Raw genomic sequence first — 20,533 nt, forward strand, 5'->3', positions numbered from 1 at the left:
TGCTGTTAAAAAATTAGAAAAATCAACATGTTTAAAATGGACGTACGGACATTCTGGTAATATTTATAGAGTTGCTACGCTTTCTAAATCGTACCCAACTACTACAGGAATCATCATGCAAAGTTTGAAATCGATAGGACAATTCTAACATGCCTAAATTAACGAATAAAAGCTATCTATCTCGGACGGACGTACGGACGGACGGACGGACGGACGGACGTACGGACGGACCGACCCTAATTATAGAAAAGCTTCGCTTTTAAAAAGATTAATTATGATGAAAATCTATGCCTAGAACCAGTGTTTAAGGATCTTCTGATAATATATTGTCAACAAACATTCGGGATCCTAACGATACGCCCATATAAGAACTAAGGGGCGATATATCTTGGGAAGGTGGTACTTAATACCCTTCTTCCCAACATTCCCAGGACCTATGAGAAGAATCATTGTAAGGAAAACTATATAGCTTCAACGATTAGCGGGATCCTTCGGCACAGACATATATACACAAGACTTGTGGATACAAGAATAGTTATGGTTCTAAGCCATACTGAAAAATCATGTATAGTTTCGTATCATATCCAGCTTTTCGCGGATATATAAATGTACAATTATAAGATCAAAACCAGTTTTGTTAGTCCCAAGATCTAAAAAACTAGATACAATATGATACGATACATGATTTTTAAGTATGGCTTAGGAACGCTTCTAATCCAGTGGAAATTAATCGGTTTCGAAGCCAAACTGAAAAATTCTAAGTATTAGAATTAGTGATGGCAATTTTTGGACCGGATTCGGATTCCGGAATTTGAATCTGTCAAAAAAAAGTGGCGGATTCTTGCGGATTCCGGATTCTTAATTTTCAAGAGGAGGAGTTGAAAGAAAAAACTCAAGACGCTAATTTTAGCCTACCAATTAAGAATCCGGAATCCGCTATTAAAAAACGGATTCCGGATCCGGATGCCAAAATTGTCCAAAAATTGGGCGGATTCTGGATTCCGGATCCGGATTTCGGATACGGATTGCCATTCCTAATTAGAATACAAATTGTAACTTACCAAGTGCAATAGAGCAGACTATAAACCGGAATGGAACGACAAAAATAAAACAAAGGAGCATTTGCAGTTTCTCTGACAATGAAAAGTTTAGCCGCACTCTGAATAATTTAAAATAAACATTAAGCATCAAGTCAATAGCAAATAATTTTTAACAAAAATTCCAATAGTTGCATTTATTCAGAGCAGTTGTATATTATACTAGTTGCTTCACCCCTAGCATTTGTTGTGGGAGGTCAGAAAAATAGCCTAAAACCAACATAAAACAACGATAAAGGTTCCCTGAAAAGCATAGCAAAGTCAAACCAGTATGTTTAGAGATCTTTAGCTTCAGACCAAAAAAAACCTCACCACTTTATAATAAACATACATGGGATGATTGTTTTATAGTTTTAAATACGTGGTTCTTATTCTTAAAGTTGCTTAATATTGTATTTCACCTAAAGGGGCTGTTTTCAGGAGTGATGTTTTCTGTTTCCAGTTCCACAGCCATTTTGGAGGATTTTTTTTCAATTTTTATTTATTTTTTTATATTTTTCTTGACAACTTAACAAATCTCTAAATTGGTGTAATTATCTCATAATTCTGAAAAAAAAATAACATTAATACTTATTTTTACATTTATCACAGATACTTGGAGTTAATTTTGTACTTTTTATACATTCAAGGGAAGGGAGGGGATAATCCAAGAAAGTTGCAACAATAATTTAACAAGCTAACAACATTCTTGATAAAAGCAGGTCAGTCATATTTTTACTGGAATTAGCAATGCACTTCAATTTACAAACATTTCAGAACAATAATTCTAAGTGTTTAAATTCCGTCAATAAACTATGACATTATTTATTTTTCAAACAATAATTTCGAACAAACGAACACTAGTTAAAGAGCAGCTATGCTGCTTACAATACTTGTAAATGAGATTTTACAATAAATTCATCATTTAGTTGATTGAAAAAAATTAAATTTTTAGCTTTTTTAACTTTTATATTCTCATGATCAATTACAGCTCTGCTTGCTTTAGTTCTTTTCTTTGCTGCTTTTTCTGGGATATCATTTCCTGGTTCTTCTTTAATATCATTCTCCTGTTTGATATTAGTTTCTTCCTTAACTTCAGTTTTAATGTCATCTTTGGAATTATTTTTCTTTTTTGGCTCCTTTTTAATTTTGGTTTTTGTGCCTTTTTCATTTTCGTTGCTACTTTGTGTTTTTAGATCCTGAAGGTGTCTGAGGTCTGCACTGAAAAGCACAGAGTGAGCCCAGCCAGCATAGTCTCCGTATAGGTTCCTTTTTTTATTTTACATGCAATAAATTGTATTAAAGACTTTATAAAGTGTGTAGCATCTAATTCTAGGGGCTCTGTATTGTACAGTGTTTTTTTTTATGAGAACTTTTTTGAAAGCAATTTTACCCCACTTATAGTTATCAGAATTTAATGACTAATGGCTTATTTTCTTCGTTTTTTAATACAATTAATAGAACACTAAAAAAATATTTCAGTCTTTATTTAAAAGTACAGTAAAATCTAAAATTCAAAACTTAGGTGTCAACATCTAAAAATGGTTTTAGCGCATTTTTCTTATGCTCAAATATTCTACCTTTTGCAAGAATGGCTGCTAAACGCTTCAAAATTGAGATATAGGGCTATAAATGTCTACAGATACTATTGGGGACATGTACTAGAACATATCAAAGTTTGAAGATTTAGGCATAAGAAAAATGCGCTAAAACCATTTTTAGATGTTGACACCTAAGTTTTGAATTTTACATTTTACTGTACTTTTTAAATAAAAACTGAAATATTTTTTGGTGTTCTAATAATTGCATTAAAAAACGAAGAAAATAGGCCATTAATCATTAAATTCTGCTAACTTTAAGTGGGGTAAAATTGCTTTCAAAAAAGTTCTCATAAAAAAAACACACTGTATTTGAGAAAAGTGACAGCAAAATAGACTTAAACCATCTAGAGACTTAATTCAATAATTAAGATATCAATAAACAACCTCTGGACCTATATGAAGCTTCCCTAAAATGGAGAACACTATCGGTTCAGTGGTTATAGAGATCTTAAAACAAAAAATTCTTACCTTACAACTTTTTAAAATAGGATTGATAAGTTGGAGGCTTTGACCATAAATAGGACAACTCATTTTAAAAACAGAAGTTACAATCAAAAGGCTGATTGTCTGTAAAACTCTGTATGTATAAGTATGTAATGTAGGTATTGATAGTTTTAAGATGCTTTTATAAACATCATCTACAACTTAAAGGATACAAAATAATTTTTAAAGCATGTAAAAACCTAAAATAGTCACCAATTTCTGCATATACTTTTGTGGTGACAGTTTTATTTGCTTTCAAGTGAGGTAGGTATCTTTGAGCAATCTAAAACATTTAAAATTTTAGATAAATTGTAAGGAAAAAATTATTAAACAAGAACAATTTAGTCCCTAAATAGCGGAACAACAGCATGCTAAACAATATTTTGGGATAAAAGAGAACTATTAACTGTAGAAGAAGTAAAAGGAATGGGTTATTCTGCTTTAAAAAAATATAGTTTTAAGCATATTATAGGTTTATTTAAAACAAGGACAACAAAATGTTTTTAAAAAGTCTAAACAAATCTAAAAATGATTAGAGGTAGGTACTATGTACGCTATTCTGAATATTATTAAACTTAATCGCAGAGCGAAAGGGGACAATGGGCTGTTTATTACACTAGGCCCCTAAGTGTTATAATAACGTTTTCTTATTCGTTGGCTTAACAACTTTGGGGACTTTAGTTTTTGATTGGTTGGTTCATTAAGTTGAGTGTTCAAGTGTTTTATCCAATAGTTTTTGTCTACAGAAAGGGTAATTTTGTGTATAAATATTGAGGATATACATCAATTTATTAGCCATTGTCTTATCACTTTAGATCCCTGCTTAATCGTCACAAGAATCCTCACTAATAATACCTGGAAAACGTGGGTGTCCACAGGTATAGAAGATGGTTGATCAAGGGACATCAATAAAATACAGTCAGCTACTTTGGGTCCAATACCTTATACAATTTTTTTTATTAAGTTTTCTATTAGGTAACAATTGTTTAGGGTTGGTTTTAAGCTATTTTACCGACCTCTCTTGCCATCCCCTGTGAACTAGGGGTGAAACAACTAGTTTCTAATAAACAGAGAGTGGATCTACCTACTTCAAAACAGTGCCTATTTTAGGTTAGGATAGGTTATTTTTTTTATTTATAATAAGATCTTTAAAACTATTGCTGCAATCCGAAAATCCAATAAAACAAGAATCCGGAATCCGCGGATTAATCCGCTTTTATGGCGGATTTTTGCATTAATCCAAATCATCCCTAATCTCTACAGTATCTCTCTTTGTACCTGACAATTGAAGCAAATTTTGTTTAGCTTCATTATAATCCATTTTTCTCAGGGATAACAACCAATCTTCTCCACCAAGTTCTAAAATCTTTTTGGCAGATTCTTCAATATATTTAGCCCTTTAATAACAAGGATAAGGGATAACTATAAAATTGTACCCAAAGTTTTATAACAACGTCATTTCATTTGTTGTGTTACAAACTTTGGGTACTTTAATCAAATTTTGATTGATAGCAAGAAACCAGATCTACTCTCCTCAAAAAGATTGACAAACAGACACATAGTTTTCCTGCCATTTGAAAAATTATGTTTTTGTTTTGTATTTCCTTATTCTTTCCTGTATCCAAATCCAAGCTCTCTTAATTTTGCTTCAACTCCTGGCTAATCAAATTTTTTCTAACATACAGTAAAAGGGGGATGTGGAAAATAACCATTTGGGCAGGGGGGGGGGGTTTACTCGAGAACCCTTAGAGCTAGAGGGAGCTAATTTTGGATATAAGCTTCTATGGGGCCAAAGTTACTTTTAAAATTATCGTCGACCCCCCACCCCCCCCCAAAAAAATTTTTTTTTGGGGGGGGGGCGGGTGGATTATACTATAGGATGTTTCTCATGAACGACTTGAGATAAATGGAGCAAACCTTGGGATACAAGTTTTGTAGGCCTATATTTGATTTTAGAATTATCGTTGACCACCCACCCACCCCAAAACCCCTAATTTGGGGGGGGGGGGGGGGCGGGTGAATTATACTATAGGGTGTTTCTCATAAACGACTTGAGATAAATGGAGCAAACCTTAGGATACAAGTTTTGTAGGCCTATATTTGATTTTAGAATTTTCGTTGACCACCCACCCACCCCAAAACCCCTAATTTGGGGGGGGGGGGGGCGGGTGAATTATACTATAGGGTGTTTCTCATAAACGACTTGAGATAAATGGAGCAAACCTTAGAATACAAGTTTTGTAGGCCTATATTTGATTTTAGAATTTTTGTTGACCACCCACCCACCCCAAAACCCCTAATTTGGGGGGGGGGGCCGGTGAATTATACTATAGGGTGTTTCTCATAAACGACTTGAGATAAATGGAGCAAACCTTAGGATACAAGTTTTGTAGGCCTATATTTGATTTTAGAATTTTCGTTGACCACCCACCCACCCCAAAACCCCTAATTTGGGGGGGGGGGGGCCGGTGAATTATACTATAGGGTGTTTCTCATAAACGACTTGAGATAAATGGAGCAAACCTTAGGATACAAGTTTTGTAGGCCTATATTTGATTTTAGAATTTTCGTTGACCACCCACCCACCCCAAAACCCCTAATTTGGGGGGGGGGGGGCGGGTGAATTATACTATAGGGTGTTTCTCATAAACGACTTGAGATAAATGGAGCAAACCTTAGGATACAAGTTTTGTAGGCCTATATTTGATTTTATAATTATCGTTGACCACCCACTCACCCCCAAACCCCTAATTTTTTTTTTGGGGGGGGGGGCGGGTGAATTATACTATAGGGTGTTTCTCATAAACGACTTGAGATAAATGGAGCAAACCTTAGGATACAAGTTTTGTAGGCCTATATTTGATTTTAGAATTTTTGTTGACCACCCACCCACCCCAAAACCCCTAATTTGGGGGGGGGGGGGGGGCGGTGAATTATACTATAGGGTGTTTCTCATAAACGACTTGAGATAAATGGAGCAAACCTTAGGATACAAGTTTTGTAGGCCTATATTTGATTTTATAATTATCGTTGACCACCCACTCACCCCCAAACCCCTAATTTTTTTTTTGGGGGGGGGGCGGGTGGATTATACTATAGGGTGTTTCTCATAAACAACTTGCAGCAATTTTATTTTGGTTGCTACTCCCTTAGTTTTAGAGATAATTGGATGAAATCTTTTGGGCTGGGTCACTAATTACCCCAACTATTGGTATCTTTAAAAAAACGGCTGCGAGACCGCCGCTCCCGCCGCCCGCCGCCATTTACCGCCGCCACCAAAAAATTTTTTTAATTTTATTTCTCGCTGAATTAGGCAATTTGGAATCATTTGAGACCATGATATTTTTTTCTAAAATTTTTCGCCTTACAAGCAACCCTGCGGGGGATTTAGTCATTTTTTCAAATCTTCGAAAAAAATAACATGGTCTCAAATGATTCCAAATTGCCTAATTCGACGAGAAATGCAATAAAAAAAATTTTTTTTGTGGCGGCTGTAAACGGCTGCGGGCGGCGGGAGCGGCGGTCCCGCCGCCATTTTTTGTAAAAGATACCAATAGTTGGGGTAATTAGTGACCCAGCCCAAAAGATTTCATCCAATTATCTCTAAAACTAAGGGAGTAGCACCCAAAATAAAAGTCGAAACAAAATTGTAAGTAAAGGGGGGAGGGGGGAAATGTGGTGACTCGTCACACGACATACCAGCAATTTTATTTTGGGTGCTACGACCTTAGTTTTAGAGATAATTGGATGAAATCTTTTGGGCTGGGTCACTAATTACCCCAACTACTGGTATCTTTAAAAAAAAACGGCTGCGTGACCGCCGCTCCCGCCGCCCGCCGCAATTTACCGCCGCCACCAAAAAAATTTTTTTTATTGCATTTCTCGCCGAATTAGGCAATTTGGAATCATTTGAGACCATGTTATTTTTTTCAAAAATTTTTCGCCTTACAAGCAACCCTGTGGGGGATTTAGTCATTTTTTTCAAATTCTCGAAAAAAAATAACATGGTCTCAAATGATTCCAAATTGCCTAATTCAGCAAGAAATGCAATAAATTTTTTTTTTGTGGCGGCTGTAAACGGCGGCGGGCGGCGGGAGCGGCGGTCCCGCCGCCGTTTTTTTTAAAAGATACCAATAGTTGGGGTAATTAGTGACCCAGCCCAAAAGATTTCTCCAATTATCTCTAAAACTAAGGGAGTAGCACCCAAAATAAAAGTCGAAACAAAATTGTAAGTAAAGGGGGGGGGGAAATGTGGTGACTCGTCACACGACATACCAGCAATTTTATTTTGGGTGCTACTCCCTTAGTTTTAGAGATAATTGGATGAAATCTTTTGGGCTGGGTCACTAATTACCCCAACTACTGGTATCTTTAAAAAAAACGGCTGCGAGACCGCCGCTCCCGCCGCCCGCCGCCATTTACCGCCGCCACCAAAAAAATTTTTTTTATTGCATTTCTCGCTGAATTAGGCAATTTGGAATCATTTGAGACCATGTTATTTTTTTCAAAAATTTTTCGCCTCACAAGCAACCCTGCGGGGGATTTAGTCATTTTTTAAAAATTCTCGAAAAAAATAACATGGTCTCAAATGATTCCAAATTGCCTAATTCAGCGAGAAATGCAATAAAAAATTTTTTTTTGTGGCGGCTGTAAACGGCTGCGAGCGGCGGGAGCAGCGGTCCCGCCGCCGTTTTTTTTAAAAGATACCAATAGTTGGGGTAATTACTGACCCAGCCCAAAAGATTTCATCCAATTATCTCTAAAACTAAGGGAGTAGCACCCAAAATAAAAGTCGAAACAAAATTGTAAGTAAAGGGGGGGGGGGGAAATGTGGTGACTTGTCACACGACATACCAGCAATTTTATTTTGGGTGCTACGACCTTAGTTTAAGAGATAATTGGATGAAATCTTTTGGGCTGGGTCACTAATTACCCCAACTACTGGTATCTTTAAAAAAAACGGCTGCGTGACCGCCGCTCCCGCCGCCCCCCGCCATTTACCGCCGCCACCAAAAAAAAAAATTTTATTGCATTTCTCGCCGAATTAGGCAATTTGGAATCATTTGAGACCATGTTATTTTTTTCAAAAATTTGTTGCCTTCCAAGCAACCCTGTGGGGGATTTAGTCATTTTTTTCAAATTCTCGAAAAAAATAATATGGTCTCAAATGATTCCAAATTGCCTAATTCAGCGAGAAATGCAATAAAAAATTTTTTTTGGTGGCTGCTGTAAACGGCGGCGGGCGGCGGGAGCGGCGGTCCCGCCGCCGTTTTTTTTAAAAGATACCAATAGTTGGGGTAATTAGTGACCCAGCCCAAAAGATTTCATCCAATTATCTCTAAAACTAAGGGAGTAGCACCCAAAATAAAAGTCGAAACAAAATTGTAAGTAAAGGGGGGGGGGGAAATGTGGTGACTCGTCACACGACATACCAGCAATTTTATTTTGGGTGCTACGACCTTAGTTTTAGAGATAATTGGATGAAATCTTTTGGGCTGGGTCACTAATTACCCCAACTATTGGTATCTTTAAAAAAAACGGCTGCGTGACCGCCGCTCCCGCCATTTACCGCCGCCACCAAAAAAATTTTTTTAATGCATTTCTCGCCGAATTGGGCAATTTGGAATCATTTGAGACCATGTTATTTTTTTGCTTACAAGCAACCTTGTGGGGGATTTAGTCATTTTTTTCAAATTCTCGAAAAAAATAACATGGTCTCAAATGATTTCAAATTGCCTAATTCAGCGAGAAATGCAAAAAAAAATTTTTTTTTTGTGGTGGCTGTAAACGGCGGCAAATAAATAAAAGTCTAAACAAAATTGTAAGTAAAGGGGGGGGGGGGGGAAATGTGGTGACTCGTCACACGACATACCAGCAATTTTATTTTGGGTGCTACGACCTTAGTTTTAGAGATAATTGGATAAAATCTTTTGGGCTGGGTCACTAATTACCCCAACTACTGGTATCTTTAAAAAAAACGGCTGCGTGACCGCCGCTCCCGCCGAAGCCCCTTGCCATTTACCGCCGCCACCAAAAAATTTTTTTTAATGCATTTCTCGCCGAATTAGGCAATTTGGAATCATTTGAGACCTTGTTATTTTTTTTGAGAATTTGAAAAAAATGACTAAATCCCCCACAGGGTTGCTTGGAAGGCGAAAAATTTTTGAAAAAAATAACATGGTCTCAAATGATTCCAAATTGCCTAATTCGGCGAGAAATGCAATAAAATTTTTTTTTTTTTGTGGCGGCGGTAAATGGCGGGGGGCGGCGGGAGCGGCGGTCACGCAGCCGTTTTTTTTAAAGATACCAGTAGTTGGGGTAATTGGTGACCCAGCCCAAAAGATTTCATCCAATTATCTCTAAAACTAAGGTCGTAGCACCCAAAATAAAATTGCTGGTATGTCGTGTGACGAGTCACCACATTTTCCCCCCCCCTTTACTTAAAATTTTGTTTCGACTTTATTTTGGGTGCTACTCCCTTAGTTTTAGAGATAATTGGATGAAATCTTTTGGGCTGGGTCACTAATTACCGTTTACAGCCGCCACAAATAAATTTTTTTATTGCATTTCTCGCCGAATTAGGCAATTTGGAATCATTTGAGACCATATTATTTTTTTCGAGAATTTGAAAAAAATGACAAAATCTTCCCGCAGGGTTGCTTGTAAGGCGAAAAATTTTTGAAAAAAATAACATAGTCTCAAATGATTCCAAATTGCCTAATTCAGCGAGAAATGCAATAAAAAAATTTTTTTTGGTGGCGGCGGTAAATGGCGGCGGGCGGCGGGAGCGGCGGTCTCGCAGCCGTTTTTTTTAAAGATACCAGTAGTTGGGGTAATTAGTGACCCAGCCCAAAAGATTTCATCCAATTATCTCTAAAACTAAGGTCGTAGCACCCAAAATAAAATTGCTGGTATGTCGTGTGACGAGTCACCACATTTTTGCATTTTGCATTTCTCGCTGAATTAGGCAATTTGGAATCATTTGAGACCATGTTATTTTTTTCGAGAATTTGAAAAAAATGACTAAATCCCCCACAGGGTTGCTTGTAAGGCGAAAAATTTTAGAAAAAAGTAACATGGTCTCAAATGATTCCAAATTGCCTAATTCGGCGAGAAATGCAATAAAAAAAATTTTTTTGGTGGCGGCGGTAAATGGCGGCGGGAGCGGTGGTCACGCAGCCGGTTATTTTAAAGATACCAGTAGTTGGGGTAATTAGTGACCCAACCCAAAAGACTTCATCCAATTATCTCTAAAACTAAGGGAGTAGCACCCAAAATAAAATTGCTGGTATGTCGTGTGACGAGTCACCACATTTCCCCCCCCCCCCCTTTACTTACAATTTTGTTTCAATTTATTTTGGGTGCTACTCCCTTAGTTTTAGAGATAATTGGATGAAATCTTTTGGGCTGGGTCACTAATTACCCCAACTATTGGTATCTTTTTAAAAAAACGGCGGCGGGACCGCCGCTCCCGCCGCCCGCCGCCGTTTACAGCCGCCACAAAAAAAAATTTTTTATTGCATTTCTCGCTGAATTAGGCAATTTGGAATCATTTGAGACCATGTTATTTTTTCGAGAATTTGAAAAAAATGACTAAATCCACCACAGGGTTGCTTATAAGGCGAAAAATTTTTGAAAAAAATAACATGGTCTCAAATAATTCCAAATTGCCTAATTCGGCGAGAAATGCAATAAAAAAATTTTTTTGGTGGTGGCGGTAAATGGTGGTGGGAGCGGCGGTCACGCAGCCGTTTTTTTAAAAGATACCAGTAGTTGGGGTAATTAGTGACCCAGCCCAAAAGATTTCATCCAATTATCTCTAAAACTAAGGTCGTAGCACCCAAAATAAAATTGCTGGTATGTCGTGTGACAAGTCACCACATTTCCCCCCCCCCCCCTTTACTTACAATTTTGTTTCGACTTTTATTTTGGGTGCTACTCCCTTAGTTTTAGAGATAATTGGATGAAATCTTTTGGGCTGGGTCACTAATTACCCCAACTATTGGTATCTTTTAAAAAAAACGGCGGCGGGACCGCCGCTCCCGCCGCCCGCAGCCGTTTACAGTCGCCACAAAAAAAAAAATTTTATTGCATTTCTAGCCGAATTAGGCAATTTGGAATCATTTGAGACCATGTTATTTTTTTCGAGAATTTGAAAAAAATGACTAAATCCCCCGCAGGGTTGCTTGTAAGGCAAAAAATTTTTGAAAAAAATAACATGGTCTCAAATGATTCCAAATTGCCTAATTCAGCGAGAAATGCAATAAAAATTTTTTTTTTGGTGGCGGCGGTAAATGGCGGCGGGAGCGGCGGTCTCGCAGCCGTTTTTTTTAAAGATACCAGTAGTTGGGGTAATTAGTGACCCAGCCCAAAAGATTTCATCCAATTATCTCTAAAACTAAGGTCGTAGCACCCAAAATAAAATTGCTGGTATGTCGTGTGACGAGTCACCACATTTCCCCCCCCCCCCTTTACTTACAATTTTGTTTCGACTTTTATTTTGGGTGCTACTCCCTTAGTTTTAGAGATAATTGGATGAAATCTTTTGGGCTGGGTCACTAATTACCCCAACTATTGGTATCTTTTAAAAAAAAACGGTAGCGGGACCGCCGCTCCCGCCGCCCGCCGCTGTTTACAGCCGCCACAAAAAAAAAATTTTTATTGCATTTCTCGCTGAATTAGGCAATTTGGAATCATTTGAGACTATGTTATTTTTTTCAAAAATTTTTCGCCTTACAAGCAACCCTGCGGGGGGATTTTGTCATTTTTTTCAAATTCTCGAAAAAAATAATATGGTCTCAAATGATTCCAAATTGCCAAATTTTTTTTCGAGAATTTTAAAAAAATTACTAAATCCCCCACAGGGTTGCTTGTAAGGCGAAAAATTTTTGAAAAAAATAACTTGGTCTCAAATGATTCCAAATTGCCTAATTCGGCGAGAAATGCAATAAAAAAAATTTTTTTGGTGGCGGCGGTAAATGGCGGCGGGCGGCGGGAGCGGCGGTCACGCAGCCGTTTTTTTAAAGATACCAGTAGTTGGGGTAATTAGTGACCCAGCCCTAAAGATTTCATCCAATTATCTCTAAAACTAAGGTCGTAGCACCCAAAATAAAATTGCTGGTATGTCGTGTGACGAGTCACCACATTTCCCCCCCCCCTTTACTTACAATTTTGTTTCGACTTTTATTTTGGGTGCTACTCCCTTAGTTTTAGAGATAATTGGATGAAATCTTTTGGACTGGGTCACTAATTTCCCCAACTATTGGTATCTTTTTAAAAAAACGGCGGCGGGACCGCCGCTCCCGCCGCCCGCAGCCGTTTACAGCCGCCACAAAAAAAAAAAAATTTTATTGCATTTCTCGCCGAATTAGGTTATTTGGAATCATTTGAGACCATGTTATTTTTTTCGAGAATTTGAAAAAAATGATTAAATCCCCCGCAGGGTTGCTTGTAAGGCAAAAAATTTTTGAAAAAAATAACATGGTCTCAAATGATTCCAAATTGCCTAATTCAGCGAGAAATGCAATAAAAAAAATTTTTTTGGTGGCGGCGGTAAATGGCGGCGGGCGGCGGGAGCGGCGGTCTCGCAGCCGTTTTTTTAAAGATACCAATAGTTGGGGTAATTAGTGACCCAGCCCAAAAGATTTCATCCAATTATCTCTAAAACTAAGGGAGTAGCACCCAAAATAAAATTGCTGCAAGTCGTTTATGAGAAACACCCTATAGTATAATCCACCTGCCCTCCCCCCCCCAAAAAAAAATTAGGGGTTTGGGGGTGAGTGGGTGGTCAACGATAATTATAAAATCAAATATAGGCCTACAAAACTTGTATCCTAAGGTTTGCTCCATTTATCTCAAGTCGTTTATGAGAAACACCCTATAGTATAATTCACCCCCCCCCCCAAATTAGGGGTTTTGGGGTGGGTGGGTGGTCAACAAAAATTCTAAAATCAAATATAGGCCTACAAAACTTGTATCCTAAGGTTTGCTCTATTTATCTCAAGTCGTTTATGAGAAACACCCTATAGTATAATTCACCCCCCCCCCCCCCACCCAAATTAGGGGTTTTGGGGTGGGTGGGTGGTCAACGATAATTCTAAAATCAAATATAGGCCTACAAAACTTGTATCCCAAGGTTTGCTCCATTTATCTCAAGTCATTTATGAGAAACATCCTATAGTATAATCCACCCGCCCCCCCCCCCCCCAAAAAAAAATTTTGGGGGGGGGGGTGGGGGGTCGACGATAATTTTAAAAGTAACTTTGGCCCCATAGAAGCTTATATCCAAAATTAGCTCCCTCTAGCTCTAAGGGTTCTCGAGTAAACCCCCCCCCCCCTGCCCAAATGGTTATTTTCCACATCCCCCTTATACGGAAATCATATAAGTATCTTAAAATGAATGTAGACTATACTTGGATATGACAGGGGAAAAATCGTCGTAAATTTTGGTTGCAATATGATATCCCCTGTCATTTATTTTGTTCAATTCGTTCCTTCAGTAGGAGGGGAGGGGATGGCGTAAAGGAGGGAAGAGAATGGCGGAGAGAAAGTGAAAATCTGGTGTAAGATCTGAGTATTAATATATCCACTTATTTTAAGATTAAGAACATAACGAGACATAGATTAAAGGACTTGATGAAACAATTTAGTGGACCATCTTGGACCAATGGAATATCTAGGTTTTGGGTAGAAACAAGGAAACATGGCATGAACATATCAACACAAACAGGTATGGAATAAGTACTACAGCAGTAAAATAGTTGCAAGAAAAATTATTTATGCCTTAAAAATTTTGAATAATTTTTAACCTTTCAAAAATAAACATGAAACTTGTCATTTTTACTCGACAGACTTATACGGTTTTATGGAAATATTCTAGTTTCAGGTTAGCCTCGCTTCTAACAACGTTTGTATGTATGAAAACCTGAGCAAGTTTATGAATATGTGGAAAACTGTAATAATCTTGATCAGCAAACACAGCAACTTTATCACCATACTCCTTTGCCAAATTTTCTACCATTCCAGAGATTCTCTACAACAAATTGTTAAAGATAAGCAAAGTGTTTTTTGGCAGGTTTAGTTAATAAATCAATATTATTATATTTCAGTTCTTTGATAACAACTTAAGTTTTAGATTTAAAAGCTCTGTTACCAAAAAAAGTTACTTATTTTTGGCAGGGGTGTATATTCAGCACTGTTACAAAAATATTTCATTCACCTTTAATTTGGCTTTATTTTTCCCCCTAACATATTTTAATAACCCCCCCCCCCCCCCGCTTAGAAGGGGATCCCTTGCAGAATATACACCCCTAATTTTTATTGACCATAATTGTCAGAGGCAGACAGACAGTTAGATATATATAGATTTTTTAGATCATATTTGTCATTTTACCAGGGAGGTAGGGGACACGTAACATTAGGCTGTAAATTATACTGGAACCCAAAATCTAAAGGGGGGGGGGGCGAAAGTGACACTTTTTGAAACCAAAACTAAAAGTCAAAGGAACTCAACTAAAAAAAGAGTTACAGGTCTGACATTTTGCATGGCAGTTGCTTTATAGGGGTACAATATGGAACTGTGAAGAAACGGCGTCGCAACCGCCGAAAACCGCCGAGAAAAGGCAAAAAAAAATTCGGCGGGAAACGGCGGTTTTCGGCGGTTGCACCGCCGTTTCTTCACAGTTCCATATTTTACCCCTATAAAGCAACTGCCATGCAAAATCTCAGACCTGTAACTCTTTTTTTAGTTGAGTTCCTTTGTTGACTTTTAGTTTTGGTTTCAAAAAGTGTCACTTCCCCCCCCCCCCCCTTTTTATAAAATCTCGATTGATTGGTTCAAACTTTTCAACCAAAAATTGTATACAACTTTGTTAACATCATTTGGGATGTATATCAATTTATTGTCCATTGTCTTATTCCTTTAGATTCTTGATTTTGCATTTTGCATTGGAATGTTATAATTTGAAATAGCTAGGTATTTCATGGCACAAAGCCAAAATTATGAAAACGTTTTTGTAGAAAATAAACTTAATATTGATTCAATGCCAAAAACGAATCAGGTCAAAGAAGACCACAAGAAAACACAGCAAAAAAAACTACCAACACTTCAAAACTTAAGAATTCCCAATACAGATATAACAGTAAGAGTATTATTTGTCAAAAAATCATCTTTATTTATTATTTTGGTCTTTAAATTATAGCTTTTTCATTTTAGTGTTTCTTATAGTTCTAAATTTAGCGTTAGGACATTCCGAGTTATACACTTACACCTTAACTAAATATTAAGTAATTTAAAACTAAGGAGTGGTATGATGTTAAGATATAGCTAAGATGCAATATTAATAGAGTTTTTCAGGGATAAGACAATAGACGATAAATTAATGTAAAAAATCTCCATTTACACAAAAAAATCAAACCTTCCCTTTCGTAGATTGAAGTTATTAAAAGAGATTTAATCAAAGATTTAAAGGTCAACAAGTGAGAGAACGTATTATAAAACTTTGGGTACCAATATAATGTATATACAAATGATCCCTCCCTCCATAGTATTGGTTGTATTCCCTACTAACCTGTATATTATTATTGGCTGAACAGATAAATGCGAATAGATTTTCTACTGGGTCCTGCAGGGTGTGTTCACATTGCAGCAAAATTTAGTATAGATTTTATTAACAAAAATAAACTTTTAACCAATAAAGCAAATCAAATGCAATAATAATTACAAAATTTACTTTAATGAGGGACAGGGTACACATTACCTACTTAATAGCTGATACACACCTAGCTTTTAGGGTACTTAAGAAAGAATAGAAAAATAACCTAAAACCACCCTATAACTAAAAACCTCAATACTTTAGGTATATAATAGGATAGCTAAAACAGGGAGAATTATGTCCATAATTAAGTAACATAGCAATATTAATTTTAACATTATAAATAAAAAAGGTATTATCAAATAATTAGGAATATAGGGTAAGGCGGGGGAAGTTTCGGTAAGGGGCTATTTTCGGTAATTTCGACCTACCGTCATTAAATGACCTTTTTCTCCATGTTTCTTTCAAATGACAGAAAAAAACATAAAAGCAAATTTGTTCCTTATTAAATTGCCTACAAAAAAGTATCAAATGAATTTTTTGTGAGATGAATATTGAGGGTACTTATTGGGTCTCAAAGTCGGACAAAAAAAATTTTTTTTTCAAACATTTTTTAGTAGGTGTGCAAAGATCGACGTACACAAAAATTGGTAAGACCTAGAGCTAATCCGTACAAACCTTTTGAACTAAGAATTGCCCGCTCTTTCCAAATCTGTTGAGAGCTTTAAAATCAGGGTAATATTTTTTTCAAAAATGACCAAAGTTGGCGCCCCCCCCCCCTTACCCTATCTTTTTAAATATACTACGAAATAAAATATTATACTGACTGGATCATGAAAAGAAAACGAAGTAGCGGGTTTCGTCGTATTTTCACAGAAGATTTTCTTCTATTTCTAGCCCCTGCGAATGGCTCTAACCCTGCGGGGCAATCATTACCATTGCCCTAACATAACCCAAATTAAAATAACCTATCAAAAGCTACCGTGAAAATACTACGACTCCCGCTACTTCGTTTTCTATCTTCGTTTAGATTAAAGCTATTTAATATGCACCAGCTCATACCAATAACGAAATTAATTCGGAAGAAAATCACGAAACCTATACGTGTTTTTCAGCTGTCGTTGGGGGGCAACACATCGTAAAATTGACGACCTCTCCATTTGCCCCCCAAATATTATTTTAGATTTGTTTTGCTTGTTGGTTATACCTTATTCCTGAATATGCACACACTTTCCTGTCTTAACATTCTTACTCCTGGATAATCTGTGCTAATTTTGTTAAATATCGGGTCTACCTAAAACAATAAGAACTATTACAATCATAAACTAAAGTTATGTTACTTAAAGTCTTGAAAACTGCTGGAGGGGTGCCTACTTTAAAAAAATTTCAGGGGATCTTTGGAAGACTTATATTCAGTGTTTTATAATGTCTTTTTGTGGTGGTGGGGGGGGGGGTGGATTCCTGACAGAAAAGAGATAAGAATTGTCTTTATCAATGTATTTAAGAAGTTCAATTAAATAAAAAAATTGTAAAACAATTAAATATTTGTATGAATAATATAATCTGTGTAAACACAGTGCACTTGACTTGACCAAAGTCTGAAATTAAATTCTATTTATTTAGGTAAGGATAAAAACTTGCATAAATCAAATATTTATCAAACGAACATTCAACATGAATAACAACTTTTAATGCAATTGTGTGAAGATTTAATACAAAGAACACAATAAAGAAATTTAGTAATAAAGGAATTTATAAAATTCGGATGCATTGTCACTCATCTTTATTAAAAATAGTTAGGTATTTATCGGATAGTATTTAAAACAGTTTTCCATGAATAGTAATTGAAATATTAATTGCAGTATTGTTGGAACTGAGGGGACGAAGTCCCCGACCATCAAATTGTTTTCAATTTTATTATCTTTAGGTATTATATTGTTCGTAGAAAATTGTCTGAATTACGATACGATACATGATTTTTCAGTATGGCTCAAACCGGGTTCTAATCCAGCGAATATTAGTCGGTTTTGTGGCTATAGTGGAAAATGGTGTATAAAAGTGGGTAAAAGCTATTTTTTATGTATGACCATCCTACTGCAACATATTTGAAATCAAATGTTACCTTACTCCACTGTGTGTACAAAGTCTCAAGATCGACACCAAGATTAAAATAATCAGTAATGGCTTCTTCACTCATAGTACCATGCGCTACACTAAATAAACAAGGATGACAACACAAGATTGTTACGAAGCTCAAAGGGATATATCAACAACAAAGCATTTAGGATTGACAAATATTGATTCACAGGGATCTTAAGGGTTATAACATTAACGATAACTTGATATGCATCTATAATGATAATAAACAAATTACCCCTATTATTTGTTGAAAAGTTTGGACTCATTTAGAATACAACGAATTAAAATTCAATAAAGTGCTTTAAGTTTTGCGTCAACAAATAAGATTACGTTTTTTTTTTATAAAACTTGGGATACCATTGTAATTTACAGTCCATATCCCTTCTCTCCCTGTATAATATATTCAGGAATCAACTCCCCATTTCTCTCCCTAATATAAATTATCAATAAAAGCAAAACTTTCACATTAAATCTAACAATGTACAAACTTTCCACAAATAATTATAATCTACAAAAGGGTACTTTTTATGGTAATTGGATGATAGTATACATCAGTGTATCCCTTAAGCCTGGTATAAAAGCTTACCAATAATGAAGAAACGAATCATCTTGTTTGAAGAGAAGTAGATTTTGTTTCACAACTCCAATGAAAACTTTATCTCCTTTAAATTCCAAGGATTTCCAGCGAAAACTTTGACCACACTTTAGGCTTATATCCAATCTAAAAAAGACAAAAATAAATGACAAATGATTTATACCAAACAAAATACTATTCGACTGTTATTTATTTACCTATCCCTGCAAGTTCTACGTATTTGTCCATCATTGGGGGGTTAACCTCTTCGACCCTCACCCTTCATTTTTTTCAACAACAGAAAAAAACACCTTTTTGGGGATTATTATTCTTTTCTAGGGTCTCCAACAAAATATGTATAATTCTTCCCTGGACCTAAGAGAAGTTTCTCAGCAAAGGAAACCATATCGGTTCAGTGGTTAACGAGTTACTTATGTAAACACATACATCATTTTACTTTTATATAATATTTACTTTGCATCCCAACTTTTGGACCCAATTGTCCTTGCTTAAAACATGTATACTAACCTTAACTCTTTTTTAGTGCATTTTATGGCGTTCCAAACTATTTTATTTAAACCTGTCATTTTTTACTTCTAGAAAATATTAACATATATAATTTATATTTAAGTACAATTGATTCAGTCAAACCAAATTAACGGAATAAGAATAACAGTCAGACTAAATTCTAAGTTTTTCAGATTCTATAATATCTATCCGAGTCAAACATGCGTCATCTCTCCAAAAAAATTAAATAACATTCTATTGCAACAAAAAGGTGATGTTAGCAAATAATTTCTTGAATAAAATCATAAAAGTTTTTTCATTTAATTTTCATTTTTTTCACTGTTGTGTTTTTATTTGACATTAAAAATAAAAATCATAAAAAATCTTCCAAATCAAAGAGAAAAAATCTTTGAATTATTGGTCAATTTAAGTTCAAAGATTTTTTTTATTGTAAAAAGTTAATTTTTTAAAAAATATTTTAGAAATAAAATCTTCTAACAAAAAAAAATTATCATAATCCAAGATGGCGTCAATACATGTAAAATAATATTTTTAAAACAAAAAATTAAAACTTGAATATCTTTTTTCACAGATTGAATTTCAAAAATCGGTCTGACAGTTTTTCCAAAGTCAGTATGATCTATCAAATGGAAAAGGTTTGAAACTGATAGAACATTTCTTTATACTAAAACATATTCTTTCTCCCGTTTTTTCCCACACTTCCAAAAAATGAAATTCAATGAAAATTAAATGGTTCTCACGTTAAAAAAATTTTCTCACGGGTCCTAAAAATGAATTTAAATGAAAATCATATGTACCATTTAAATCAAATTAAATGGTTCCCACATTCGAAAAATTTTCCCACGCTTGACATTCTTGAAAAATGCTAAATAAATGGATATTTTAACGAACCCAATATCGCGTTTTTTGCAATGGAATGACAATTTCAAATTCATGATAGGAATGCTTTTTTCATTGAAAATGAAAAGTAAATGACCAGCATTTTTTTTTTCATTTTTGTAATTTTCCCCCGAATGCCAGAAAGATGAAAAGAATGTTTTTTTCATTGAAAATGAAAAGTGAATGACCAGCATTTATTTTTCACTTTTGTAATTTTCCGAAAAATGACCCAGCATTAAATTTTCATGTTTGACTTTTTCCAAATTATGCCAAGAATCTTCATATCATTAAGAGATGAAAAATAAATGCTGGTCATTTACTTTTCATTTTTTTCATGAAAAAAACATTCCTGTCATCTTTTTTTCATCTAAATGACTTTCATTTAATTTTCATGCCATTCTTTTTTTCTATATTACATGGTTAGAAAAAATCCCGCTTGAGGTCTCAAATTTTAATTTTAAAAGTGGGAAAAGTTAAGTAAAAATAAATTTAATTAAAATTGAGTAATTATTATGTTATTAGAAAATATAACGGAAATATTTTTGAACATGAAAGGAATTTTTAACATTCATTTAAAATAAAGAAATCTTATTTGAATTACAATTTCAATTAGTCATATAAAGGACTAAATTCAGTGTCAACTACAACACATTCTTTATT

The 20,533-nt window shown here is 35.4% G+C and overlaps 1 protein-coding gene across 1 annotated transcript; it reads right to left on the bottom strand.

Moving 5' to 3' along the window:
• Positions 1-1,646: 1,646 nt before the first annotated feature.
• Positions 1,647-19,094, bottom strand: Ogg1 (8-oxoguanine DNA glycosylase). Its single transcript, XM_080178104.1, has 11 exons — positions 18,995-19,094; positions 18,479-18,613; positions 17,876-17,966; positions 16,986-17,047; positions 15,730-15,781; positions 14,085-14,192; positions 4,775-4,819; positions 4,439-4,556; positions 4,016-4,101; positions 3,361-3,443; positions 1,647-2,345 (listed from the first exon to the last, which is right to left on the bottom strand). The coding sequence occupies exons 1-11, from the start codon at positions 19,051-19,053 to the stop codon at positions 1,961-1,963; spliced, it is 1,224 nt and encodes a 407-aa protein (XP_080034230.1). The 5' UTR covers positions 19,054-19,094; the 3' UTR covers positions 1,647-1,960.
• Between the last annotated feature and the right edge of the window lie 1,439 nt (positions 19,095-20,533).

This window comes from Acartia tonsa, chromosome 11, assembly GCF_053477335.1.
Source record: "Acartia tonsa isolate MP-2025a chromosome 11, ASM5347733v1, whole genome shotgun sequence".
Lineage (NCBI taxonomy): Eukaryota > Metazoa > Arthropoda > Copepoda > Calanoida > Acartiidae > Acartia > Acartia tonsa.

Excerpts from the sequence above, each read along its gene's own strand:
- Ogg1 (XM_080178104.1), bottom strand. The coding sequence starts at position 19,053 with ATGACAGGTTTAAATAAAATAGTTTGGAACGCCATAAAATGCACTAAA. Across the intron at positions 17,967-18,478 it reads GATTCGTTTCTTCATTATTG|TGTAGCGCATGGTACTATGA; the intron begins GTAAGCTTTTAT and ends TTGTTTATTTAG. Across the intron at positions 15,782-16,985 it reads GTAAGAATGTTAAGACAGGA|CCCAGTAGAAAATCTATTCG; the intron begins AAGTGTGTGCAT and ends CACCCTGCAGGA.